The sequence below is a fragment of the Fundulus heteroclitus genome, chromosome 2 (assembly GCF_011125445.2).
Source record: "Fundulus heteroclitus isolate FHET01 chromosome 2, MU-UCD_Fhet_4.1, whole genome shotgun sequence".
Lineage (NCBI taxonomy): Eukaryota > Metazoa > Chordata > Actinopteri > Cyprinodontiformes > Fundulidae > Fundulus > Fundulus heteroclitus.
In genome coordinates, this window is record NC_046362.1 from 19,635,311 (window position 1) to 19,663,090 (window position 27,780).

A 27,780-nucleotide genomic window follows, 5' to 3' on the forward strand; every position below is an offset into this window, starting at 1 on the left:
CGTAAGTGCAAACCTACTTGGCAATAAACTAGACCCCTGATCTATGGGGTTTAAGTTAATTGGTCAGTGGATTTAGCAATAATTAGTCATGGTATGCTCAAGAGCAAATGCTTTAGAAAAGGGCTACTTCACATCATCTAAGAGCAATGGAAATATTCATCAACTTCATTTTCATAAGAAAAGATTGTATAACCATATCCCTATGGTTGAAATCTAGCCAAGAATCTCCTTTGTTATAAAGTAAAAGTCGCATTAGAAAAAAGTCCAGTTAGAAAAGGGTTTTTATTGTGAGAATTTCAGGCAATGTTTATGCTGTTTTTGCAAGTTAAAAGAGTTGGAGCTACTACATTCAAAAGCCTGCACAAGCATAGCCGAGCTGCTAGTGGTTAGCTGCAGTTTCCTCCTGCCTCAGTGCTACAAGTCCCTCCCCAGGGGGATCAGAAGTGCACAGGATCCAGTGATTGACCTGCTCTTCAGCTTTATGGGAGTCAAGGAATGTGTGAGCTGTCACTTCATATTCTTTCCCGTAAGCAGTCCTGCAAGAGAAAAAAAATACACCCCTGAGTGCAGCAAAAAATCCTCATTATTACCAAGCTTTAACTTGGAGCTACTTTAAAAAAAAGGCATTAGAACTTCTAGTTTGAAAGAAACTGTATAATGTAGACTTTTGGACTCAGTGTGAGGCTTTATCTTAATCAGAAACTATATGTTGCTGTCGTCTGTACCAGGGACTTTGTGCTTACTTTGTGGAAAATAGAACGCCCTAACAGTAAAACCGCTTTTTATCATCTACCTGCAGTGAACTTATGGAACGCTCCGGTCAAGTAATGCTGCTCGACTACAAGAAAGGGTATTACTTTCAATAATATTATCTTCATTAGCTTATACAGCTAATGATTGTAGTGACATGGAGCTAAACCAGTGACAGCAGGTAGATGATGAGGAGTACTGGAAAAACGGAAGGCTCGCTGTTTTCCCGACGGCAAAACAGTGCCAGCTTGTAGTGACATCGTAGCTGAAGGAGCTCTGCAGTGACACTGAAAACATCTCTCATTGGAAAAAAGCTGCAGCATAAAATGAGAATATCATCATAAGTGTTTCGGTTTTGGTCCTGGCCGTGAACACTGGATGAGCTCTACACCCTCAGCAGGATCCTGGAGGGTGCATGGGAGTTTGCCCAACCAGTCTATATGTGTGGATCTGGAGAAGGCATTTGACCTTGTCCCTCGGGGGATCCTGTGGGGGGTACTCCGGGAGTATGGAGTACCGGACCCTTTAATAAGGGCTGTCAGGTCTCTGTATGACCGGTGTCAGAGTTTGGTCCGCATTGCCGGCAGTAAGTCGGACTCGTTTCCGGTGAGAGTTGGACTCCTCCAAGGTTGCCCCTTGTCACCGATTCTGTTAATAATTTTTATGGACAGAATTTCTAGGCACAGCCAAGGTGTTGAGGAAATCCGTTTTGGGGGCCTCTGCTATTCGCGGATGATGTGGTTCTGTTGGCTTCATCAAGGCGTGATCTACAGCTCTCACTGGAGCGGTTCGCAGCCGAGTGCGAAGCGGCTGGGATGAAAATCAGTGTCTCCAAATCTGAGACCATGGTCTTGAACCGGAAAAGGGTAGAGTGCCTTCTCCGGGTTGGGAAGGATGTGCTGCCCCTAGTGGAGGAGTTCAAGTATCTTGGGGTCTTGTTCACGAATGAGGGGAAGATGGAGCGGGAGATCGACAGGCGGATTGGTGCAGCGTCTGCTGTGAAGCGGGCGCTGTACCGGTCCGTTGTGGTGAAGAGAGAGCTGAGCCAAAAGGCGAAGCTCTCTCTTCACCGGTCGATCTACGTTCTTACCCTCATCTATGGTCACGAGCTTTGGGTCGTGACCGAAAGAACGGGATCCTGGATACAAGCGGCCAAAATTTGTTTTCTCCGTAGTGTGTCTGGGCTCTCCCTTAGAGATAGGGTGAGGAGCTCTGTCATCCGGGGAGGACTCAGAGTAGAGCTGCTGCTCCTCCACATCGAGAGGAGCAAGTAGAGGTGGCTCGGGCATCTGGTCAGGATGCCTCTTGGACGCCTCCCTGGTGGGGTGTTCCGGGCACGTCCCACCGGGAGGAGACCCAGAGGGAGACCCAGGACACGCTGGAGGGACTATGTTTTTCGGCTGGCCTGGGAACGCCTTGGGATTCCCCCAGAGGAGCTGGCCCAAGTGGCCGGGGAGAGGAACCTCTGGGCCTCCCTACTGAAGCTGCTACCCCCCGATCCGACCCCAGATAAGCAGAAGATGATGGATGGATGGATTATAAGTTTTTATTTTCTAACAATGAATGACTTTTCAGTGTTTGATTTTACAATGCTAAATGAATTTTCAATGTTGCTACAAGCTGTCATTGTTTTAGGGCCATACATTTAAATCCAGAAAACTAAATGCTGATGTACAAAACTGTGCATCCACATAGACCTAAGCACATTTTTCATGTAACATCAAATTGAGTCCGTAAGAGAAAACCCAAACTTCTCTTTTGGACACAGCTTATTTTACATTTACAAATACATGTAAATAAGTCATATAGGCGTAATTCTTTGCACACAAGAAAAATATTCACTGAGTTTGAATTGCAGACAGCTCTAAATGAGAAAGATAAATACAGAGGCTCAGCAGCTACTAATTAGCAGTGTGTAAAATTTTACAATATTTTATGTGCAAAAGTTGATGTCCATCGATGCTGTGCACCAATTACATGGATCACTCACCGCGTTACTGTAAATGAATGCAGGAAGGCGCCACGGACAGAGTGAGCATTTGAAGCTTTACATATCTGATCATTTACATAACTGCTGTACGCACAGAGGCTCTCAGAGACTTTGTATGTAGTAGTAGTAGTAATAATAATAACAGTTTTGGTACATACCCTCTAGATGTCACCATAGAGGCCAGTATCTAGAGAAACATACTTTGAAGTTGCCCTGGGCTGCGCTGCACAATACTTATTGCCTGTCCAAAAGCCCAAGGACTCTGGACGGTCTATGTGCAAAGAGGAATGTTAAAATAAAAAAGCAATAATATGCTCAAAGGCTGGAATTTTCTGTTTTCGTTTAGAGTGAGATGATGCCCCTGTAGTTAAAGCGGAATTTTCAAACTGTAAAATCGCCGCCTTTAGAATAACAAAATCCAGTTTCAGTTTGAGTTTCTAATAAAGGAAAAATAAAAATACCAAAGAGGCTGATCACCCAGAGCAGCAAGGGCTTGGTTTGTCTTGCAGTGTACGATCAGCACCTTCTCGTTAGCCTATGAAGAATGCAGGATAGTTTTTGTTAACAATATATTTCATGTTCTGCCAAAAGTTGGGCATGTATCTAACCGTGAAGACACAGTAAATAACTTACAGGAACTGGCTGACCCTCATATTCAAGCCTTTCCTGGGGGTCAAAGTACACTATCTTCCACCATGACAGAAAGCACATGCTGTCATCCAGGTACACTTCTTGAAAGCCAGACATCTTTGAACGCTTTAAATTAAACACACAACATTGCAATATTCAGCAGCAGAGGATTTTTTTTCTTTTTCTTTTTTTTTTTTTGGCCTCAGTGATTTTCAGTTAACATTTTGTAATAAATGTCGACGTACCTTTTGGAAACTTTGTAGATCACTGGTCAAGTAAAGCTGTGGCAAAACATTAACAGGGAAAAAACTTAATCAGTGGTTGAACGTCAGATTAAAGATTGGGTGTGGAAGGCAAGTTGGCATGCAATCAGTGCATTTGTTCACCTTTTACAACCAAATATTACTGTCACTGTTTGTTTTTTTGGTGTAGATTCTGCAAAGCACGTTTTTAGTGATATTAAGACAACTGCAGTGCATACCTTATCAATATTCCTCATGGGGATCAAGAAAGCATATAAAGCCTCTTTTGATTATAACTTCTACTGTGTTTGTGAATTTACTCTATAAAGGGCTTGTACTACTTAACACAAAACACAACAAGGATTTATAAGAAACTGAGGCTTTTGTGCCTGACTAGTTATTTTATTTCTTTAGGCAGTCTTGTAGGCGGTGTATAACTAACTAAATAATGAATGCATTAAAGTGTAACTATTTGGAGGTAAACTGAAGGTTAACAGAAACATCACCTGGCTTCAGGTGTCAATTATTAAAAAGACTACAGTCACATTGGAGACTTTCTTCTCGAATAAATTAGCTCCCGAAATATGTGTACCCCCCCCCCCCCTCCACGCCCACGAATCTGAAGAGAATAATTGCTGTCAGGCGTGGCCTTTTGCTTTATCCGCTTTGGTTTATTTTGTCAGGAACCACTGTTCTTAGATTTCCATATGTTCAGTTAAATGATGTCAGATGATGTCTATAGGTGCATAAACAAATAATTAAAGCAAACTGTTTTAGCAGCTTACTTGAGAGAAAATGAAGCTTGACATAAATATGTTCTCTACTCTATGATTTCATTTCAACTGCACCCAGTGTGGTGATCTGGGTTGTTGTGTGTGTTTAAGGCGATTTCACTATGCCTACAGATTTATAAACAGAGCTTACCCGGCTAGAAAAAAGGAAAAGGAGCATTTTAGGTTTAATCGAGTTGGACGGATTGTTTCCAGGGGGTGCAATAGCTCCTTAAATCTCATCAGCTCCTAACCATAGGTAGGACTGTAGTAGGCACAAATATTTAATTGCTTGAAGATTAGTGACCGAAATAACCTCAGATATTTGTTCACAGTAACAATAAAAGCCAAAAGCACAATTCCCATTTAAAACTGTAGAATGATTAATGTGTGAGCACAGTGTAGATTCATTATCTTGGTTAATAAACTGGCTTCATTATGCTCTGTTTTTGTAATCAAAGCTCTTATTATCACAAACCAGTTAAATAAACTATGACAATGGATTTTAAACTTTATAATATTTTCTTTAGCTGCACTGATGGCTTTTAACTGTTGTTTTTCATGTCTGTTTATTATTATTATTATTATTATCATTATTAAAAATGTAAAGCAAAATTAGACTACAACAGACTACAACAACAGTCTAGTTGACTACAACAGTAGTCTAGTCAGGACGTAATGAAAGAAGGAAATATGTGAAAACTTAATGTGTTCAAATATGAGTTTTCTGTTTAAATTGCCCGCAGTTTTCCAAAGCTCAAAGACTGGATATGGTGAAACTTCATAGATAGGCTCAGCAGTAAGTGAGACAATAGATGAAAGCTGCTTTTGTTCGTTCAAAAGCTTCCATCATGGAGCTCGACTATCCAGTTTGAGTTACCGCTGAGCCTGGTTCTGCTACAGGCTTTATCGTGGTAAAATGTGTTTTCCTTCTGACTGTCGCCACATGCATGCTCAATGTGAGAGTTTGCTGCAAAATTATGGACTTCGTACAATTAGTTGCAACGTAGTTCATCGGGAGTAGGGATTGCTGCAAAGGCCGTGACTCAATACAATGAGCTGAGCTTAAATGGGCAAAGAAAACACTTATTGGTAAAAATTAGACTGCGTTTAGAACTAGGATCAAATTGCAATGTATGTAATTGACTTTGAATCTGTCTATGTAGGAATGGACTGAACTGACTATGTTTTCCTGCATTTACATTGTCTTGTAAAAGTGGCTTAAGACGACATTTGCACTACATAAATAAAGTGAATCAATCTAAATTCAAGAATTTGACGAGTGACTCGTTTTAGTATAGCTTTCAGTCATTTTGAAAGGTTTTGGTGTTACGTTTATTATGATTTGATGACATTCTGAAGCCTTGGAAAACTGATGCAGCAACTCAACATCGGTTTAAGTTCACATAGACTAGGTGAGCAGACGTAGAAATCAACGCTTGAAGAAATAAAGCTTCAGTAAAGGGTTTCACTTACTCCTCTGGCAAAGCCACCTGTTGTTCTCAGAGCAAAACACTGGTCAAAATGCAGACTGGATCCTTCAGGGCTGCCATCAACACTGCGCCACACGGACAACGTCAAACACAGGCAAACAGTCGCTCGCTCGCTCTGAGGTTTCTGTTGATGCCATTTTCAGGGTGCTCACCTGGTGATGATAAAAGCAGTGCGAACGCAGGGTTGAATACCGCTTCCTGCGCAGACCCCACACGGTGTCTGGATGCCAGGCGATAGCGTCTTCGTCAGGCTGCCAACATCGGCGTTGATGCTGACGGCGCTGCGTGGCTGGTTTTCTCCTCCCAAATTCACCAACATCACAACGTCCCCAAAATGCAGCCGCCCATCGCTTGACACGGAGAGATTCACCTGCACATGTGGACAGACACCCCCCTGTCACCGCTGCTGCCAGTGGATCTTTATTAGAGCTTTTGAACGAGCTTAGATTCATGTTACCTGCTCCAAAATGTTTTGTTTGAGGAAGTCCACTTTCTGGATAAGAAGGTCTCCGTTCTCCTTCTTTTCAAAATATTCTTTCATTGCATCCTGGAAAAACAATGGCACAAGCTTCAAGGTTGTGTGTCTTGATATGACATGCTATTTAAGGATTTTTATCACCTTCACCAGCTTTCAAAACAAGATCAGTAGAGATAATACAATACAAGCCAAGGCAGATGACGTTGCGTAATAAATGATTCATTTCTGTCTTTAAAAGCACAGTCAGTGAGCAGCAAAATTACACACAAAAATTTGGTAAGCAAAAGTGAAATAGATTTACTAACTAGTTGATGTTGGAAGTAACTGGATATTATTTTGGGTTATTGGGGTCTCAATACAAATGGCCGCTGTACTTTTCAGATTTTTATTTTTCAAAAGTTTTCAACTTGGCAATGATGCACTGCTTGTGTTGTTCTCTCACATTAAATCCCAATAAAATGCAGCGACGTTTGTGGTTGTAAGGAAGCAAAACGTGGACACGTTCTGTTGATACGAATACTGTTGGAAGGCTCTTTAAAGGCACAAGCACTGCAGGCTCTCTCGCTGACACAAGCTTTCTCTTCGTGTTGATTCTTCTCATGTGTAAGGGTTGTGTAAAATAATGTTTATTTATTCCCAAAAGTTGCTTTGATTTATCAAAAATGGCTTCACAATAAAGGCCAGAAAATGGTATATATCTATCTTGAGTTTCTTTGCGGCGATTTCAAATCCCTTGAAGGTGTATTTACTACAATATACCAACTAGGCATGGGTGGGGATGAGATTTTCATGGTATGATAACCTTAAACAAAAACTCCATACAGTTTTAAAACAAGCGAGAGAATAGAATAATCTATTTATTGTTATTATTACAATATTATTATTATTACAATATATAATATTATTACACCCATAATATTCTATAGGTCTTTAGTTTTCTAGTTTATAATCTGCAACACATGAATCTTTTTCCCATTCTGGTCTTTACCTTTTCTACAAGCTGATTTGAGTCGGTCAATTGTTAGTGGTATCTGCTGGGTTAGCTAGCCTGCAGCTGGCTCCTTAACAAAAGCCACTCATAGTTTGCCAATGTTTGTTTTAAAACAGCTTCACCATGATAGTTATGATGTGAGTTCCTTTAGTTTCACGATTATCATCACCAGAAATGTTTCCAAGCTGCCAAGTTTGTCTCTGCAGCGAGGGAAAAGTGTGGTATCCTTTCTTCAGCCCGCTGACTGGCAGTGCACAGAACAGGTAGAGGAAGGCCCTTCCTGCCTCTGGTTGGCCTGGCGTCTCATTGAAAGAGCTTTTAAGCGCTGAAATGAACCTCAGAATTACTCGATAGCAGTAACCGGCCCGTGCTTGCTAATAAATCTCACAGGCCAGGGTTTGTTAAAGGTTTAAACTTTGGAGAAACGTCTACTGCTCATTACCAGATTGCACAGATGACTCAGAAGTCTGAAAATTTTATTTTGACTTTCAGATATGTGTCTGTTAGGTAAAACATTAAATTACATGACATGGAATGTCCCACAGGAATAAAGCAAGCCATTAAAAGGTCGAAAGTTCAGCAGGGAACAATGAACTATGAACAAATTAACATTTATTTACTATGCTTGCTCTAAAGTCGAGATAACGTTTTTTTTTGTCTCTCCTTGTTCGCCCATATAATTCTTTTTTTTTTTTATAGCAGCTTTTGTCACGCTCAATTGTCATTTTCTGTGAAGACTAAAATTATTCATGCTCCTGACATTGTTATATAAAGTAATTATTTATTTCAACCAACATCTTTTATTCAGACTATAAATAATAGAAAGGTTTCCTGCCTAGACAATACACAAGCTGTGGAGGGAGCTAAAGATTGGGGTTGATGGTATTCAGGCCTTCCTACCTCAACAGATTGGAGCTGTTCACAAAAGATAAATGATCAAAATAGCAGTGGAAACGTACAAAAAAAAAAAAGCTCACTCACTCTTAAAAGAACAGCTTGATTGCTGCAATCCCAATATGGATTTTTTCATTGGTCAGTGAGAAGGGTCTAAATAATATTCCCCAGGCCATTTTGGAATATGAAGTTAATAAAAACAGACATTTTTTTCTGACTAGAACTCCATATGTTTTATTTATTTATTTATTGAGAGGTGCCTGTCTCATGCTCTATCAGAAACAAACTTCCTGGTTGATTAAAACTTATTTTAAATTTAAAGCTGCCAGAAGTATGAATCATTTTCAGCTTTACAGAATCTGTTGCATCTGAGAGATGCAGAAAACGTTTAAATTTGAACGGTGAAGAAATATGGCTATGACAATTATTTCAAAATGAAGAAAAAAAACCCAACAGCAATTAAATGACATTTAGCCTAATGTACAGACTGGTATTTACATTTTAATGAAATTATTATCATGAACTATTTAGCCAGGATTTGTCAACATGTCAGGTTACTCTTTTAACAAACATCCTAAAGGACTTTCTGTTTTCACCTTAATTTTACAAATTCTCATATAAGCAACACAGGTGGATTCAATTAAAAAAAGTGGACTTCTGAAGGCGATTCTTGAACTGGATTTTATTTAAGGGTGCTAGGCTATTAAATAAAAGTAGGCTGAATACAAATGTCCACTACTCTTAGCACATTGTTAGTAGTAAAACACTGTCTAAACATAAATTAAAAATTGTTTATAAAACAGCCACATTGCGGATAAAGTTCCCTCTTCATTACTCCACATATCTTTTTGTTTATGCTGTGTAGAAGCTTAGGTGCATAAATGAAAAATTAGGTTGATTCAGATTATGAAACGGCTAAATGCAATTATTTAATGAATTAAAACCTTTCTTTTTTTAGTTTACCGTGAATTCTAGACTATCAGTCGTGCGTTTCTTTCTAATCGAGTTAACGTGAAGGCTAGCTCAGAAAAGCATGTCCTCGTTTTCTTTTCAAACAAACCTCCTCTCGGACCAGGTCTTCATTCCAGTTTCCTATTTTCACCTTAAGACGATAACTTCTGTTATGAGCCATTCTGACTGTAACTCCGTAAAGTTACATGAAAAATAAAAAAAAACATCCGCCTGTAAACTAACAGACGTCGAGAGCCGCAGTTTAAAGCTGCAGCGCACGGTTCGCGTTACGGTTTCTATAGGGACTGTTTCCTTAGATACGAGCTCTCACAGGCTCTCACCAGCCACTAGAGGGCGCGCTGGTACTGCGCTGGACATCCAATCTTTCATAGCCCGCCTACCTCATCGTTGACAGGACACAAATAAATACTGATTTCCAATGTCCCATAGACACCCACACAGTCATAAAAGGCAATAAATACATAAAGCTTGATCAGCGGGGGTGGCATAAACAGAATCGTATGACTTCACCCTTGTTTTTTTATGATCATGCCAGTTTGTACCCTCACATAAAAATACAAGTAAACAGATTAAAGAGCTCTTCCTGTATATATATATATTGGGACTAAAATAAAATCACACTTTTCAGGTTCCTTCACAGTTCAATCAAAAGCAATTGCCCTCTGTTTTTTTTTTTTTTAAATTGCTAATTGAAGTACTCCAAGTAGAAAACGTCCATCAGTCTGCTGTCGATGTTCCTCTTATCCTCTGCGTGAGTCAGTGACCGTTGGCGCGGCCTCTGGCACCATTCATGGCACCGTTCATGTGACTCAGTTTGTGATTTATATCCTTTGGCGAGTCGCTGTCATCCTCTTCCTCGTCGCTCCGGACATCGCCGTCCAGTTGCTGTGTGAAAACATGCCACAGAGGAGGAATTACAGCAAAGAGGAACACATTTGGCTTGGTTAGGATCAAGGCGCACACACTGCAAAAACCCCTTCTGAACGCACCTTGCTGAAGATAAACTTGTAAGCCATTCTCGATATTAGGAAAGCCCAGTAGATGTGGAGGATCTGCAGAACCAGCAACATGACGTTGAAGAAATAGTAGCCAAAGAAGGGGTCAAACCTCTCCAGTGGGTACACCCAGGTGCAGTGGATGAGCCTGTAGATGTGTGCATGCGTTAATATCTCTTAACTGCAGCTTGTAGTGCATTACATGACTTCCTTTATGTTTGTTCACTCACCAGAAAGGAAAAATAACAAGTCTTGTCACCATGAAGACAAGCGTAAACACCACAAACATGACGTTAGCGGTCTGCTCCCATTTGGCGTAGTTAAACAACTTCCCACCCTGTAGAAGCAGCAATGGCAGGAATGAGAGTATTATCTCTCTTTAAAAAAGCAAAATCAACAAGATACCAACTAGACTCATAAACTATGAAAAAAATGAAGAAACCACAAACTTAAAACAACAACATACAGGTCAATGTAACCAAACTTTTCATTGTTAACTCTGTTGTAACAGTCTTATTTTGATCACAGCTTTGGGATATTGTCTTCTAACCCAAGCCTCTGTTAAACTTCTACAAAACATTCTCCTTGACCTGTCCGATGTGTTCCTTGGTCTTCATGTCTGCTCATTACAAACCTCTGTCCCAGAATAGATCTATTGGCACTGGAACTAGATTGCACAGACCTGGTTGATATTAACAAGTTAGGGGACTTCTGAAAGAAGTTGGTTGCACTAGATTTTATTTTGAATTTAATTGAATTCAAATCTATTTATATAGCGCCAATTCACAACACGTGTCATCTCAAGGCACTTTACAAAGTCAAATTCAGTCAAATCATACAGAGAGGTTGGTCAGAAAGTTTCCCATCAAATGAGCCCCAGCAGATTGCATCAAGTCTTGACAAGCAGCATTCACTCCTCATGAAAGAGGCTAGAGCCACAGTGGACAGTCGTCTGCATTGTCCATGGCTTTGCAGAAATCCCTCGTACCGAGTAAGCATGAAGTGACAGTGGAGAGGAAAACTCCCCTTTAACAGGGAGGAAAACCTCCAGCAGAACCAGGCTCAGTGTGAACGGCCATCTGCCTCGACTGACTGGGGTTAGAGAAGACAGAGCAGAGACACAAAGAACAAGTAAAGGGGTTCTTTGGAAATACATCAAGGACTTTTGTTTGTTTGTTTGTTGTGGAGTTTTTTGTGCAAAAAGCTGTAGAATTTTTTATCCCCTTCCATAAAATGCATGACTTTATGTTGGTCCACTACATACAATCTCATAAAAACTGAAGTTTGTGTTCTTAATGTGATAAAATGTGAAAAACAAAACAAAAGGGATGAGATTACTTTAAAAGGCACTAGCTATTGGTGGGATCATTAAATGTTTATTTAATACATTTTGATGCACAGACCTTTCTCCATGGGAAGAATATATTATTTGTTGTGTGGGTTCAAGTATCTATTAAGGTTATATACACATATTTTCTCACATTTTCCTACTGAAGTTCACAATAATTGATTATCAGGGTTTTTACATATAATTAACTTTTGCCTTGTAGTACATGGTGTTTTGCTGATAAATATTTTTTTAACGATCTGTCTGAATTTGTATTCAGTACCTATTGTGTTTCAGCTTTATTTAGTCTTATGTTTGTTTTTGGTTGTTTTTTTTTGCCTCATTTTAGCAACTGACTTCCATTATGTCCCCTTTTGTAGGAGACATTGTAAGAATTGTAAGAATCCAAAAATAGATCAAATAAGTCAACAAAATGTAGCTATGTAAAGAAATTGGTATGGCTCAGCCTGCCGAGGTCTGTTATGGAAAACGGATTCAAATTGTAGAGAAAAAACACCTGCATCTAATTTTCATACCCACTTTAAGCGCTCCTACTCCCTTTAGTAATGGCTAACTTTATTACTTCTCTCTGAGACATTAAAATATCTTTTCTTCAGGGCCTTTGTTTTCAGAAATGTCAGAATCAGACTATGAATTACCCCCAATTTAGCAGCAAACAGGTTTCTCTGCAGCAATGATTATGACAGAATCACTATGACCTGCATGTAAAAAGGAGTACTGACCTCAAGCACTACGTCAGAAGAGTCATGAACTGCCATCACAAGGGTTCCAATACGTATGTAGTTAGAAATCCAGGAGAAGCTCAGAAGTGTCAGCGTGGCTACATGGTGAATCACCTGCTCTTTAAAGTCCTGCCAGCATGCAAACCATAACATTACAAAAAATAACATCACATAACATTACAGCATTTTCTACAACTTTAACATTGATCGGACAAAGTCAACATTGGTATATGTTACTCAAAATAACATTATTTTTCTTTATTAAGTCACACTTCCTTGCAAAAGTAACAGTTTGTGAATATAGCAGGAAATGTGATTAAATCTTTCAATTCAAGGTCTGATAAAAAAGCTGGTAAACAATTAAAATTAAATTATAAAACAGATAAAGAATACTGAATAATGTTATACTCACTTTCCTTTTCACATCAAACGTTAGGCTGAGGAGCAGAGAAAGGTAAAAGCCCATTTCCAAGATGTAATACCAGTACTGCGATGGGAGCATGGACTGAAGAAACATTTTGCAAACATAAAAATGTTCATAAATCACAGTGCTTACACTCTCGTGAAGCCTATACTGATACAAAAAAGGTGATAGAGTTACCTGTTTAGGAAATTCTGCCCAAACCTCCTTCAGATCATAAAACCAGGGTTTCTAGAGACGAGAACAACATGAAACCAAAGGAGATTTGAATGATTTGGTGATTTGTGGCCTTTGGGCGCATTTACATTTTCATTATTATTTTTTTATTATTATTATTTTGCCAGAGCAGAAGCCAGATTACAACAAATAATCCACAGTAATGGTGGAAAGAGAAAATAAGGATAGTATTATCCTGAAAACTTACATCATAAAGGGCCAAGAGTCCTCCAAGGAATGCGCAGACATAGAAGCCACATCTCCAACTGGTGGAACGCAGGAGCAATTAAGTCCAATATTTAAGCAAACACTTTTGTTCTCAAACTACTTGAAAGTCTTCATATCCAAAGACGCCAACCTGGCCTCGCAGAACCTCTTCCGAAGCCCCGGTCGGTCCTGGTTCCTCCTCCTCCTGAACCACAGCTGTACTTTCTTCTCTGACCAACCGGTCTTCTTACACAGCGACCAAACATCAGTCTGGACCAAAGAGCCAACAGTCTAGATGTTAAACAGCACTGCCTTGCACACACACAAATGTACACAAGTCATACACAGGAATTGGGTTTTCGTACCTACAGCGTAATATGCAGCATTTCTAATTTCTCTTGTGTTTCCAACACCAAAAGCAGGTAAAACTGGATGCTTTATTTCAAGCGATTTCCCTAATTTATAATATATGATTAGTTGTTGTATTAATCAGACATTTTTTATGAAAACAATAAGAGTTACCTTTTAATCCCTAAACTGTGTCTTGGAGTTTACAGAAGTTGTTTTTTTTTTGCTGACCCACTTGAAAACAGTAGATCTGTTCAAGCACAGGCCAGGCACGAAGTCAAGATGTTTTATGGTTCTTAATGTTATGCCGCCAGATAGATTTGCTTCGCATATCCATCTGGAAACCTTCCGTTGAAGTAATTTTGGGAAGGGGCAAAAATACTGGTTAGCTGATTGGCCTATGTTGGTGATAGACGGGCCAAATAAACCAATCAGATCAACGTAGCATATGACGTACTCGTCAACATGCGAAACACAACCGCAAGCCAAGCTACTCTTGCTGCTGCAGGTAAAGGCTCGTTAGCTCAGCAAAGAAATACTCTGTAATTCCGATAAAACTTGCTCGATAGCCACGCTAACGCTAGTTTCACCGGCTGAAGCCGCCATGTTCTTTAGACTGAACTGTCGCGCTTCTCGTTGCGTCACACCTCAATCCGCCTCAAAGCCAACGCTGATTGGACTTTCGTTTGGTGAACTGCTCCAAATTTTCTTTAACGGAGAGTAGCCAGACTGATCTGCGAGTGAAACCTTGAAAGCTCGCGAGATCAGGATGGTCTCATGAGGCTAGAATCCTGCATCCACAACCCGCAACTCATAGAATATACAGGCGACTTTAAAAAAGTAAAAGCAAGGCCAAAGTCGCGTATACTAGGCGGACATGGCAACAGTGCCAAAAACCGTTTCACGCGATGGCAGTAGATATTAGCGGTAGCAAATACATGGACGACATACTTGTTGATATTGAGACATTTATGATATTATAGAAGCTGAAGCGAGGTCATTTGTAATTCAATTAAGGCACCACTAGATGGTGCACCAGTGTGTACCATCTAGCCTCAGTGTGAGGCTTGAAATCAGCAGTTATGTAACCTTTAGCCACTAGGGGCGCTAGACCTATAACCTCCAGGTTTAGTGCCCATGAAGGCCACCTGCAACACTGCACTGTTGCAAAATTAAACAGTCTCCTTCTATGTTTTAGAATCTGTTAGCAGACCAGTTTGGACCAGCAGATTGAGAAGTCATGGATTTACTTGTAAACTTTATTGGCCATATTCACCGCTCTAGATTAAATCTTACATCAGAGAACTAAAACTATTTCTGATCTGGTAGGTATCATGTCTGTTTTGTTTTGCCGTTATGGCAGTCACTTGGAATGAGTTGTGTGATCTTGACCGCTGCTCTGAATCAGCCTGGGGAGGGTTGTGAAGCCATTTCTAAGGTTTTGGGATGTCAGCGAACCACAGAGAGAGACGTTTTCCCCAAATGGAGAAAACGAGGAACAGTGGGGAACCTTTCCACAAGTGGCCGACCTGACACAGAGCAACATCTCGGGCATTGCCTCAGTGTTCACAATTCAACAATAAGAAAGAGACCGGGCCAAAATGGCATTCATGGCCGAGTTCCAAGGCCAGAGCCAATGCAGACCAAAACACACACACACACACACACACACACACAAAGATAAGTCTCACATTAGCGAAAAACATTCTGATGATCTTTGGGACACTTTGGAAAGTGTGCATCTGGTTACATTAACTCACAGTTATGTAACTGGTGCAGACTCCTGTGTGACATTAACAGAGCTTTTTAGAAAAAGAGCCTCATGACGGTAAATTATAGTGGTGGTAGTGTGATGTAATGCTGCCTCAGTAAGTGAGGCAGCATTGGAGGAATCTTTAGAATCTGCGCAGTGTTTGAACTGTTTAGAAGCAGTAGAGCTTTCTGAGCTATCTAAAATTTTAGCTTCATCTAAACCTTCTACCTGTATGTTAGACCCAATCCCAACCAAGTTGTTTAAGGACATATTCCCTTTGATCAGTGGCACTATTTTAGACATGATTAATCTATCCTTAGTAAATGGATATGTACCACAGGTTTTGAAAGTAGCTGTTATTAAACCTTTACTTAAGAAACTTTCTCTTGATCAAGATGAGTTAGTAAATTACAGACCTATATCTAATCTTCTTTTCTCATCTAAAATTCTTGAGAAAGTAGTTGCTAATCAACTTTGTGAACATTTACAAAGTAATGACCTACTTGAGGAGTTTCAGTCAGGCTTCAGAGCTCATCATAGCACTGAAACAGCTCTGGTGAAGGTCACTAATGATATTCTCATGGCCTCAGATAATGGACTTGTGTCTATACTTGTCCTGTTAGATCTCAGTGCTGCGTTTGATACAGTTGATCACAATATTCTCCTACAAAGACTTGAACATACTGTAAGGATTAAGGGGAAAGCATTAGGCTGGTTTAAATCTTATCTGTCAGACAGATTCCAATTTGTTCATGTTAATAATAAATCTTCCTCAAACTCTAGGGTCACCTGTGGAGTACCACAGGGTTCAGTCCTTGGACCAATTCTCTTTACTATATATATGCTTCCGATAGGCAAAATTATCAGACAGCATGGGATTAATTTCCACTGTTATGCTGATGATACTCAGCTATATTTATCCATAAATCCTGATGAATCCAATCAATTACTTCGACTGCAGTCATGTCTTGATGACATCAAAAGCTGGATGACTTTAAATTTCCTGCATCTAAATTCTGACAAGACCGAAGTTTTAATCTTTGGGCCAGAGTCCTCAAAAAATAAACTTCTTAACCAATCACTTAATCTGGGTGGCATTAACCTGGCCTCTGGTAATAAAGTTAAAAATCTTGGTGTTATTTTTGACCAAGACATGTCATTTAAATCCCATATTAAACAGGTTTCCAGAGTTTCCTTTTTTCACCTCCGGAATATCGCCAAAATTAGAAACATTCTGTCCAGGAGTGATGCTGAAAAACTGGTCCATGCATTTGTTACTTCAAGGCTGAACTATTGTAATTCTTTACTATCAGGAATTCCACAAAATGCAGTTCAAAGCCTTCAGCTGATCCAAAATGCTGCAGCAAGAGTTCTGATGAAAATCAACAAGAGGGATCATATTTCTCCAATTTTAGCTTCCCTTCATTGGCTTCCTGTTAAATCAAGAATAGAATTTAAAATTCTTCTTCTAACGTATAAAGCCCTTCATAATCAAACTCCATCATATATCAGAGCTCTGATTACCCCGTATGTTCCTAACAGAGCACTTCGCTCTCAGACCGCAGGTCTGCTGGTGGTTCCTAGAGTCTCTAAAAGTAGAATGGGAGGCAGATCCTTTAGCTATCAGGCTCCTCTCCTGTGGAACCAACTCCCAGTTTTGGTCCGTGAGGCAGACACCCTGTCTACTTTTAAGACTAGGCTTAAAACTTTTCTTTTTGACAAAAATTATAACTAGTGACTCATGTTACTCTCAGCTACCTTTATAGTTTTACTGCTATAGGCTTAGGTTACTGGAGTATATCAGGATCTAATTTTCTCACTATATTGAGTTCTACTGTTCTTCAATTATGCATTATGTGTTGTCATTTCTGCTTTAACTTTCTGTTCTCTCTCTTTTCTCTTCATAGTGGGTACACCTGGTCTGGCGTTCTGTTAACTGTGACATCATCCAGAGAAGACGGCTCACCCGCTACTACCATCTAATGTAGAACAGATTACTAGATCAATGTGTGCTTCTGTGCTTTTTTGTTTCTCTTGTTGTGTCTCTGTTCTGTCTTCTGTAACCCCAGTCGGTCGAGGCAGATGACCGTTCATACTGAGCCCGGTTCTGCCGGAGGTTTTTTTTTCCCGTTAATGGGTGGTTTTTCTTCCCACTGTCGCTTCATGCTTGCTCAGTATGAGGGATTGCAGCAAAGCCATGTACAATGCAGATGACTCTTCCTGTGGCTCTACGGTTCCCCAGGAGTGAATGCTGCTTGTCGGGACTTTGATGCAATCAACTGGTTTCCTTATATAGGACATTTTTGACCAATCTGTATAATCTGACCCAATCTGTATAATATGATTGAACTTGACTTTGTAAAGTGCCTTGAGATGACATGTTTCATGATTTGGCGCTATATAAATAAAATTGAATTGAATTGAATTGAATGGTCTGGAGCTACTGTACTGCTTGAGCATCTGGACGACTGGCCGTAACTGATGGAAACACACATTTTGCTGTATAATGGAAAATATCTGAAGGACACTGTCCTGCTGTCGGTTTATGACCTTAAGCATGCTTTGGTTATGCAGAAGGACAACTAACAGCATAGGTGAATATGTTTGAGGTTGTAACTGAGACGTGAAGAACAGACAACCATGGTCACACATAGACACGCAGACCAAAGGCCAGTTTTCATCCAAATCCAATTTTTTAGACTGTGGAAAAAAGTTGGAGCCACTGGAGTGAACCCAAGCATGGCGGGAGGAACAAGCAAACTCACTGCTGAAAGGCCGCTGGCCAAGATTCCAGCCAAGAATCGTCTGGCTGCTCAGCCATGCAGCCAATAAAGGACATTGTTATTTATCGACTGCATTTTACATTTACTCCGATCATAATTGTAGTATATGATTTATTGTTTATTTTTTGATAATCTGAAAGCTTAAAGTTTGGCAAAAACAAGAAATACATACAAGTGAGTACTTTTTTTCAGAGCACAGTGAGTTTATTTTAAAACATTTCATTCTTATTCTTAATTTGCTCACTTTTTGCTGCGAAGATCTGTTAGCTTTTTATTCCTGTCTTAGGGATCCTTTATGTGGATCTTCTCCTTATTTTGCTCTACAATTCGTTTCTTTTTTCACTGATGAACAAATATAAAAGCTAAATTGCTCCAAAGCGCAACACATTGCTGACTTGGATGAAACTTTGTAAGAAGGGAAAAAAAAAAAAAAAAAAAAAAAAAAACGTCCTTGTTTCTTCATGCACTGAGTCTTTTAACGTACCTGTGATGGGTTACGGGCTTGACTGCAGAAGTACTTTTCTAGGATTGGGTTTTGCTCGGCTGTGAGACGCACCTTGTCTCTGATCCCTAGCGCATTAGCCAGTGGCGTGGCCAAATATCTGCAACAGCACACAGATCTTTGTAAACCTCCCTCATAACACAACAGCAGCGGCCTCTTTAGAATGTCTCAACATTGCTTCGAGTTTGTGCAATATAATCCCAGTATTTTGAAATCAGACGATTGCACGGCTAAAGTCTCAGCCACGTTTACTCTGGTGCTGCGTATTCTTGCCTTTCAAACAGATATCTGACCACTAGCAGGCAGAGGGCACAGGGCACCGCAGCATACAGTTGAGAGGCTTTGGCATAAGTACGATCTTCTTTGTCCTCGAGATCCGCCCAGGAGACTTTTTCTGGAAGCCACAGACGTTCCCACCACAGCCACTCTCTGATTGTCTGCAACATGATGCTAAAATGTGAAAAGAAAAAAAATAATTTTTAAAACACAATTTAAAATAATTTAAGTCATTTGTTTGTTTTTATCATTAATTTTTCTTAAATAAAAGAGAGTAAATGAAAGCAGTCGCAGGGAGAGAATTGTATTGGACTCACGGTTATTTTGGTACAGCTACATTAAAAAAAAGAACTTCCTCAATAAAAAGTTAAGTATTTGCTGTTCTAATGTACTGTGGTGAGGTCCAAGTAGATTTACGGAGAAACAAGGTTTTTATCTGTACAAAGTAAGGTGTGTTTATTTCTATAAGGTCGTTTATATGCCGTGTGATTCAAAGTACCTTACACAAAAATAAAGGAAAAGTGGGGAAAATAATTGCATTAAGGATAAGAAAGACATTAAAAGAATAATGGTCACATTTAAGTGTCACACAAAGGGAAAAAAAACTGTGAAGGGCAAATTAACAACTAACAAATAGCTATGACATAATGGAAATTAAGTAATATTTAACCTTTTTAGTAAAGCTGCAGTAATCAGATTTTTTTTGTTTCCATCTCACCGGCATTGTCTCACAGTCAGTGTTGTGTGACTGATATCCTTCCAATTGCATTGACAGATTTTGCTTTGCAAAGCAGGAGTATTTTAGACTCCTCCTATTGCAATCTTTATCATTTTGAATTTGGGAGGGTTACCCGACAACGCAGGCTGAGGGGATAGAAAGACAGAGAACAGAGGGACAGAGACAAAAGGGGCAGTGGGTACAGAACGACGACGATGACAAAATAATGGAAAGAAGACACCCAGTATTTCAAGATAAATAAACAATAAAGAACAATAATAAGTAAAACAAGTAGAAACGCTGAAACGTCAAAGCATTCCACATAACTACTCAAAGCATTAGTACCAAAAGGGTGAAAACAGAAATGTTTTCATTTAAATGAGCCAACTTTTTCTGCAAACGTCAGGTTTTCAGGAAGTTGGTTCCTGACCTGAGAACCACAGAGACTAGCTACCCGTTGGGTTCAGGTGATGCTTAATAACTCTTCAGAGTGTTTTCGCCTCTTCCCATTCAGAGCTTTATTGGCCATTAAAAGGATTTTTAAAGCAATATTTTAACAAACGGGGAGCCAGAACAGTCAGTGTGGACTGGTGTGATGTGGTCCATCTCTCATGCGTCGTCCAGGATTCTGACAGCAACATTTTGGATGACCTGTAGCTGGATGATGATGAGGATGACTGGCAAAGATACCATAATAATAGTCTAGCCAATTAAAGAAAAAAAAAAACATGCACCAGATTTTTTCTATGTCCTGTTTTGACAACAAACACTTTATGATGATTTTATGGAGACGCCAGGCTAATTCTGGATCAGACTTTGAATCCCGGGTTTTAATCCCACACACCGCCACTCTAGATCCCTGAGCAAGCCCCAGAATCCATCCTGGTCGCCACACAGTGGCAGCCCACTGCTACCTTAAAGGATGGATTAAGTAAAGATAATCATTTTCATATAGATGTTGAATAAACCTAAGACTCCCACGTGTGATCTTAGTTTGCTCAGATAAATTTTTTCATGAAGCGTTTTCAGACTAAGTGCGAAACAGACAGTATAGGATAAAAGTGATAAAATATAGGAAGAAAACAATACAATTTAAAAACAGCTAAAATGAAAAGGGAAACACAAAAAGAAACGATTGAACTTTGGGCATAGATTGAAGCCACATAAGAGAAGGTGAACAAGTGGGTCTTTAGCTTCACTCTAAAAATAACACGACTGTTGCACAAAGATGGGACACAGAAAGAAAAAGCCTGCTCCCCTAACAGTTTTTCTGTTAGCTTTAGGACCTTTTAGAAGACCAGTACCCTGAGATCGGAGAGCACGGGGTGGAACACACAGTCGCAGAAGGTCGCAGAGACAGCAAACACCAAATGGGACAAAGTGGTGTGGGCCTGGCAAAAACGGTTCGACCCAATCTAGCAGAGCACCAGACAAAGCCCACCCACCATTTTCAGTCTACCAACGACAATGTGATGACCAGCTGTCTCAGCGCTGACATCCAGCGATACAATGCAGAAGTCTCACATGCGTCGCTGTTATCACCGGCCATTTCAAATTAGATACGAGCCTGCAATTACCTATTAGTCAAGCATCTAGAGATCTAGAATATGTAACCGAATCTATGCTGGAAGGACTTGGAAGTTGTAAAGGCATCCGGCACGCTGGAGATAGAGAGCTCCAGCAGATATCAAAGGGCAAGAAAGATAAAGAACGGTGAGGAACAATTCATGGAAGCAGAGATTAAAGAGAAGTAAAGTCCTTCCTCTTGTGGACTCTGCCCATAGCAAAGTGTAGATAGAATATGATATTTGAGCATGGGGAAACTGGTCTTTACATCTGCATTCAGGGCTTTTTGAGTAATAGAGAAGATGAATCATGTTTTGTTTTGTTTTTTATTAAATGTATTTATTAAGGCTGCATAAGTCATGATCGTGTCCCTGAAGCTAAGGGGTGGTTAATAAGTCAGCATGGGAAAAGGCAGACATACCTGCAGGCAGCGTTGTCTTGACAAGTTTCAACAGCGGGGGAAGAGGAGCTGAAGCAGATACAGTTGTGTCTCACCAGGTCTGATGAAAGCGAAGAAAAAGATAGCGCAACACAAATTATCCTCTGCCTAATCGACCCTTTCACAATACACCTTTTAATCCATGCCTCCAGATGTTGACACCATCGCCCTCTTCACTGACAGGCTGCCTCCAGAAGACATCAGCGGATATAAACGTACAGCAAAAGAAATGAAAAGCTCAACATTCACAGACTTACCCTTACGATGCGACCCGGTTCAGGCGATGCTGGGTGGCGTCTGGGTATCTGCCCGCATGAGGTCAATGTATTACTCATACCACCCATATAGTGCAGTTAATCACCCCAGATAACAGTTCTGTTAGATCCTACACACTTTTGGATGCATTGGGGCTTTAAAGAAATTTACTGAAGAAGGGGTGAAAATTAAAATAAAAAAAGGTTCGCCTGTAAGTCAGTTATCTTCCTAATCTGCACAATGTACATGACTGAGCTCAAAGAATCTCCAGTGAACATATTGAACAGATCAGGAGGAGTGTGGTTGCTCACCTGGTGGCAAAAAAAAAAATCCTGAATCCTTCCCTCCCACTTTGCCTGCTCTCTGGATCACACCCTGGTAGTTGTCACAGTTCTTTAGAGATATGAAACTGTAAACAGCTCAGTGCTCTTGTAGCATTTTGCCAATTTTTTTTCTTTTCTTTTTTTGTAGCCCGTAAAGAATAAGCTGCAACAGTCATCTAAAGGGCAGGATCGGGATCCTTTTACCTCACCTGCAAGAATTCCCTTGGAATGCCGAACAGCCCCCACAAAGGCCCCATTCACTGGTGGAGCAGAGGAGGAGGAGGAGGAGGAGCCAAGGGAGAAAGAGGAACTCTCTCACACACACACGAGAACAAAGAGTGAAACATCATGCAGTGCAGATAGCTACCTGAGTTAATAATAAACATATAAATAGAGAATCGGCTACTCTGGGCGCGGCAAGCAATCTCAAATTTCCTTTGTTTTCCCTCAAGACAAATGTTTATTCCCAGGAACTAGTTGGGTATAACTGGTGGTATTAGTGTTGGTAGCGGTTAAACCTTGAAAATGCCAATTTCTAGTGGGCTATAAAAGCAAAAGCAACGCATTTCCGGGAGTCTTTTTAAAAAAAATATGAATCCCATTTTTGTTGTGTTACAGCACGCACCAGAGGAGGGCAACAGAGACAAGAAAATGACAGCCATATACACCTGTTCCAATCTACTAGTGGCTGAACGATGAGCAAGTTACTTTACTGTGTATGTCATTTAAACATACACACGGGTATCATACAGTGTTATACATTTTTATAGTTTGTTTCTATTAATTTTAGGGATTATGGTTTACAGGTAAAGAACCCTGAAGTTCACTTCCTTGGAAAATAGGCTATTTTACACAAGGTCCATCTGAAAGGAGTTCTAATGTTGAAATGTTATATCATGGGTACGTTATGGTTGTACGCACAATCATGGAGAACAAGGCTGGCTTGACAGGCGTTGACATCCTACACAAAGAGGGTGAGCAGCAAGCCAACAGAGAGCTGTTTTGAAGCACATTAATGGAAAATTCAGTGGAAGGAAAAAAGAAAAAACTGCTCCAGCACTATGGATAGTTAGTTACGTCTTTCAGAGAAGCAAAGTGCATTTAAGAGTTTAGGGGGTGATCATTTAGCATTTTTTGGGGCGACTGAGGATCAGTGGGAAGAGTTGTTTTGCAATCAGAAACTTGTGGGTTCAGTTTCAGCTTCCTTCCGCCACATCCCCATCGTCTCACAGGCGATGATGGGTCCTGATTATGTTTTTTCGCTGTCAGAAGGTATATTCTCCTTCACCTCAGCCTGTATCTTCTCCATAGTGAACTTACAAATGTGCAACTTATAAATAAACTTACTTTCAATTATAATTATTTGGCCCACCCATTTTTTTTACTAGGCCCGGACGAAAAGCAATTTCTGGCTACGCCACTGCTTTAGAGCCAACAGCACAGACGAGCTGAAGACCACTATTAGGTGGTCTTCAGCTCGTTCAGCACGCTCAATGAACGTGCGAATGACCGCAAAGCGCTTTGGACTTGATAAAGTGCTGTACAAGTGCCATTCATTTCCCATTTTACCATTAAAGCTACATCCCTTAAGACCGCAGTGGAGCAACCATGCTACGTTACGTTGATGCAATAATTCTTTATAAAGGAGCTCTGACCAAATATGAAGTGCACACACTGTTCAGTAAATGGACGTACTGTTCCTGTCTGTATTGAAACTCTTTTTTTTTTCTTTACAATTGTTACTCTGTGATTTTCTGAGAAACAGGATTGAGGGTTTTCGTTAGTTGTAAGATATAATCGTTGAAACTTACTGAAATAACCATCTCAACTGTAACACCATGTGAGTAATGAATCTATGCAATGTACTGTATGAGTTTTACTTTTGGAATTGAAAACCATAAACATACCGATGACATTCAAATTTACCCAGATGGACCGATAAGAACTGCTAAATTCTTTACTCACTTTTAAGGTCTTCTAAAATACGTTTGTCGGTGATTGGTTCGACATAAACGGCGCTTGTAGAAAGATTCTTATAAAGACTTGCGAAATAAAGCATGCAATAGAAATGAGAGAGAACAAGGGGCAAAAAAAACAACTTCAAAAATATGTGGTTGTTTTATTAGAATTTTACATCTTTTATTTATCAAAATCACTGAAAATAAACAGAAAAAGCTACAAGCAGAGCTCTTGATTCTAGTTGTCATCTTCCAACGGGTCTACACGGCAGCATCGCTCCATGTGTGTAAAACAATTCCGACGATAAAAAATAAATGCAAATAACAACACTGCGGCGCCTCTTTGAGAAATCCAAGTGATGAAAATGAAACAACACTCAAAAGTGAAGTGAAATAGAAAGAGAACAAGTCGGTTATGGCAAAAAAAAAAAGAGTTTCTGAGGAACTTTTCTCTGAACTCTTCAGCTCTAAAACTCCAATCGATATAAAAAAAATGATATAAATAGTGTGACATCTGTGACGATTATAAGGATGAAAAGGACGTCCTTTTGTCCGGGATGGTCTTTCCTTAGAGCCCAGTTGTAAGCGGGAGGGTTGCGGCCTCACGCACAACCAGGAGAGGCTATTCTGGTCAGTCCTCTCCTTCCCTCTGCAGCCTTCAGCCTCTACTCGCTGCTCTTCTTAAACCCGAGTGTTACTGTGCTTCAGCTCACTGGGTGAAGGAGGGATGCGTTCTCCAAGCTTGGCGCAGCTGGAAGAATGGCTTGGCCTGGAGGCTGCCTCCTCGGGACCGGGCGCTCTCTGTCGGGGAGGCAGGGTGGAGCAGCGGGTGTTGCCCCTGGAGCGCGGCAGCTGAGGCGGAGGGCCTTTCAGCATGAAAAGTTCCCGCGAGGCTTGGGGCTGTTGTGTCAGTGCGGCCCGCGGTGGTGAGCGGGAAACGGGGCTGTGCGTGGGAGAGAGCGCTTTGGGGGACGCGGAGCCTAAAGGGACCAGGGGAGTGAGCGAGGGCTCCTGCTGGAGCTTGGTGAGGCTGGTGGAGAGGCTGGGCCGGGGCAGGCTGTAGAAAGCCTCGGCCCCTCTGTAACGGGAAGGAAGGGTGGAGCAGCGGGATTTTACCCTGGAGTCTGGCTCTCTGGGAGGAGGAGCGATTAGAGACAACATCCTGGTTCCAACGTTGGATGTTGTAACGTCGGGCCTGGAGCCTTTCAGACTCTGGGACGAGCCTCTGTGGGATGAGGGATGGGACGGAGGTTCCCTGACTTTCTGTTGACCTTGCTTGAAGTCTGAGAGGGGGAGCTCCTTTTCCACAGCCGCGCTTGATGAAGGCTCTTCATCTAGAAGAACAGAAGAAGAGAAATGGATCAGATGACATCGTATGAGAGTTCATGTAAATGACTGAAACTGAAGAGTTGTTTCTTCTTACCTAACAGACCCAACTCACTCATGAAAGAGTCCAGATCTACGGTAAAGTTCTCCTCCTCAGCTTCCTTTGTTTCATTAACGTCACCTTCGTCGTTTTTTCTACTCTCCTCTTTTTCTCCCGCATCCTCTTCGCTCACTTCTCCGTTTTCTTCCTTTTCTTTGCTTTCCGCCTCACCAGCTTCCCCACACTCCTCACCCCTTGGCTCATCTTCCCCGTTATTTTCAGCTTCTTCAAATGATTTATATACCTCTGGGTCGGTATCAAACCCTCCGGGTTCTTCCAGGTTGATCTCAACCCGCACTTCTTCCTCTTTCTCGCCCACTTGGCACGCGTCCTCCCTCTCTGGTGCCTCCTCCACTACAATCTCTATGTTGGCAGGAAAGCAGGGCGTTGAGTGTTTTTGGGAGAGCGTTTTGGCACATGCTTCCTGGTCTTGTTCTAGCAAGAACTCCATCAACGCCATGTTCTCCTTTTTCAGCTGTTCTCGCAGCGATCGGGGCACGTCTGGGATCATCCAAGCAACCAGCATGCTGAGGAACATGGCAAGGTTCTGACCAAAGGGAGAAAAAGAGAGAGGAAACAAAGCTGTTTTTCCGTTCTTGTCATGTTCATGTGACAGACCGACAGAAAGCAGTGTGTAACCGAGAAGTGGGAGAAAAAAGGACTTTTTCATAAATACAAATCTAAAAAAAATGTGGAGGTCTTCTGCTGCTTTTACGCAGACACCTTAAATAAACTCCAGTGAAAACAATTGCTTTCAGAAATCACCTAATATAAAATAGGGTCCAGCTGTGTGTTATTTTACCATCGGTATAAATACGTGTTGGAAAAAACCTGCACATCACTTTTAATCAACCACCCCCACCATAAACATTAGGGGTGGTCAGACTTAATGGGAAGATGAAAGGAGCTAAAAACATGGCAAACTTGAAATAAAACCCATTGAGTGGTCTGTATGATTTCTCTTCATCCATTAGTATTCTTTTGTTTAACTGGTTAAAGAGTTGAGCAGACCAGAGCCCTGCTCCCGTAAAATCTTGAATAAACACTATTATAACCTGAGGGTAGAACGGTGAGATAGGAGCCAAGTTTCCCTAAACGCACATGCTGGGAATTCGCCAGAAGGCAGTCAAACTGAGCTCAGATCTCAACTGGCGTAATCCTCAAACGTGATCTGCTCTAACCGAGCGAAGACCGAACAATCGACCATTTGGTTACAATCCAAACAAAGTGAGTCTGGAGGAAACCATGAAGTGCACATCGTTACTTTGATGCAATCCCTCAAATCAAGCATGGTTACAGCTGACGTGTACAGTTAGGAAAGACAAAAAAAAAAAAAAAAAACAGCTTTATAAAAAAAGATATATGAAAGCTCTGGATTTGACCCAGTTTGGTCCTGGAGCTGAACCCAGTAGAGTGTTTCTGTTGAGAACTCAGACTGACTGATGCTCTCAGTCCTACCTGGTTAAGCTTGTATGTCCTTGCCAAGAAGAGAAAGAATCTGCCAAAGGAATCCTGCCAATGTTGTGGTATCATACCCTAGACCTCAATCTGGCATTGCTGCCAAATATACTAAAACCACGTTTTCCTTTAATATTAAATTAATACTAAGAACAAATAGACGGAATAGAACAAATAATAATTAAGTAAGAAGAAATAGAAGTATTTTGCTGGCTGTTTGGAGACTTGTTCAAATATACCATTTTTAAGTATTCTGGAAATTCATAAATTTGAAAGAAATTGGCCTTGAAAGCCTAATGCCAAGTATATTTTATTGAAATAACAGATATCCCCCCCAAAAAATAAAAAAAATCTATGTTTGATACCTGGAAGAATATTACAAAAGCCAGCCGAGCAGCAAGGACGGACCAGTACTGTTTGGAGAAAGTGTAGGCATCTGGTGCCCATGGCGGATCTCTGTAGTCCTTGTACCTAGAAGAGAAAAGGCAAATAAACAAGGAGCTTCTCAGCTCAGTATACCTGAATGCAAATCAATGCCGGTGATGGTGCTTTGCTCTCAGCGGGACCCTGAAATCCTTGCCAAATTTTGCACATAAGGAAGCCTTAAGCTGCTGGCTAAGGGATTTAAAGCGAGATCGAGGTAGGTCAAGGTTAGGAGAATCACGCTGACCTACACATGGTGACACCGGCGATGAGTGTGGTGGTTGGCGCTGTGCCAGGAGAGAAGTTGCTGACGTTGAAGTAGGACAGCGAGTGCTCCGTGTAGCCGCTCATGGTGCCGTTCCCGCTGTACATGTACTGGTAGACCATTCTTGGAACAAACTCCGACGTGAAGGAGATGACGAATGCCTTTAAA

General features: G+C 40.8%; 3 protein-coding genes across 6 annotated transcripts in view; all 3 read right to left on the bottom strand.

Annotated features, from left to right (window-relative positions):
- Positions 1-263: 263 nt before the first annotated feature.
- Positions 264-9,933, bottom strand: cfap161 (cilia and flagella associated protein 161). Its single transcript, XM_036150148.1, has 8 exons — positions 9,299-9,933; positions 6,333-6,422; positions 6,028-6,245; positions 5,859-5,940; positions 3,616-3,651; positions 3,374-3,496; positions 3,202-3,275; positions 264-536 (listed from the first exon to the last, which is right to left on the bottom strand). Exons 1-8 carry the CDS (start codon positions 9,368-9,370, stop codon positions 380-382), a joined length of 852 nt encoding a protein of 283 aa, XP_036006041.1. The 5' UTR covers positions 9,371-9,933; the 3' UTR covers positions 264-379.
- cers3b (ceramide synthase 3b) lies at positions 9,712-22,353 on the bottom strand. 4 transcript variants are annotated; one of them, XM_036150132.1, is made up of 13 exons: positions 22,071-22,353; positions 21,762-21,809; positions 21,487-21,565; positions 18,779-18,955; positions 18,488-18,605; positions 13,271-13,389; positions 13,121-13,178; positions 12,877-12,927; positions 12,688-12,780; positions 12,276-12,404; positions 10,436-10,542; positions 10,200-10,353; positions 9,712-10,095 (listed from the first exon to the last, which is right to left on the bottom strand). In XM_036150132.1, the coding sequence occupies exons 4-13, from the start codon at positions 18,949-18,951 to the stop codon at positions 9,967-9,969; spliced, it is 1,131 nt and encodes a 376-aa protein (XP_036006025.1). In that variant the 5' UTR covers positions 18,952-18,955; positions 21,487-21,565; positions 21,762-21,809; positions 22,071-22,353; the 3' UTR covers positions 9,712-9,966. The 4 variants fall into 4 exon arrangements, with proteins under 4 accessions (XP_036006025.1, XP_036006019.1, XP_036006016.1 ...); XM_036150126.1 differs by having other exon boundaries at positions 21,762-21,929; XM_036150123.1 differs by having other exon boundaries at positions 21,762-22,353.
- A 1,813-nt stretch (positions 22,354-24,166) lies between these two features.
- LOC105933967 (anoctamin-1) overlaps positions 24,167-27,780 on the bottom strand; it is a 29,946-nt gene continuing 26,332 nt past the window's right edge. Inside the window, exons 26-29 of the mRNA XM_012873761.3 lie at positions 27,595-27,773; positions 27,290-27,395; positions 25,464-26,013; positions 24,167-25,374 (exon numbers count right to left, since the gene is read on the bottom strand). Of these exons, the coding sequence (XP_012729215.2) occupies positions 24,722-25,374; positions 25,464-26,013; positions 27,290-27,395; positions 27,595-27,773 (1,488 nt within the window). The 3' untranslated portion in view covers positions 24,167-24,721. The remainder of the gene's footprint in view (positions 25,375-25,463; positions 26,014-27,289; positions 27,396-27,594; positions 27,774-27,780) is intronic.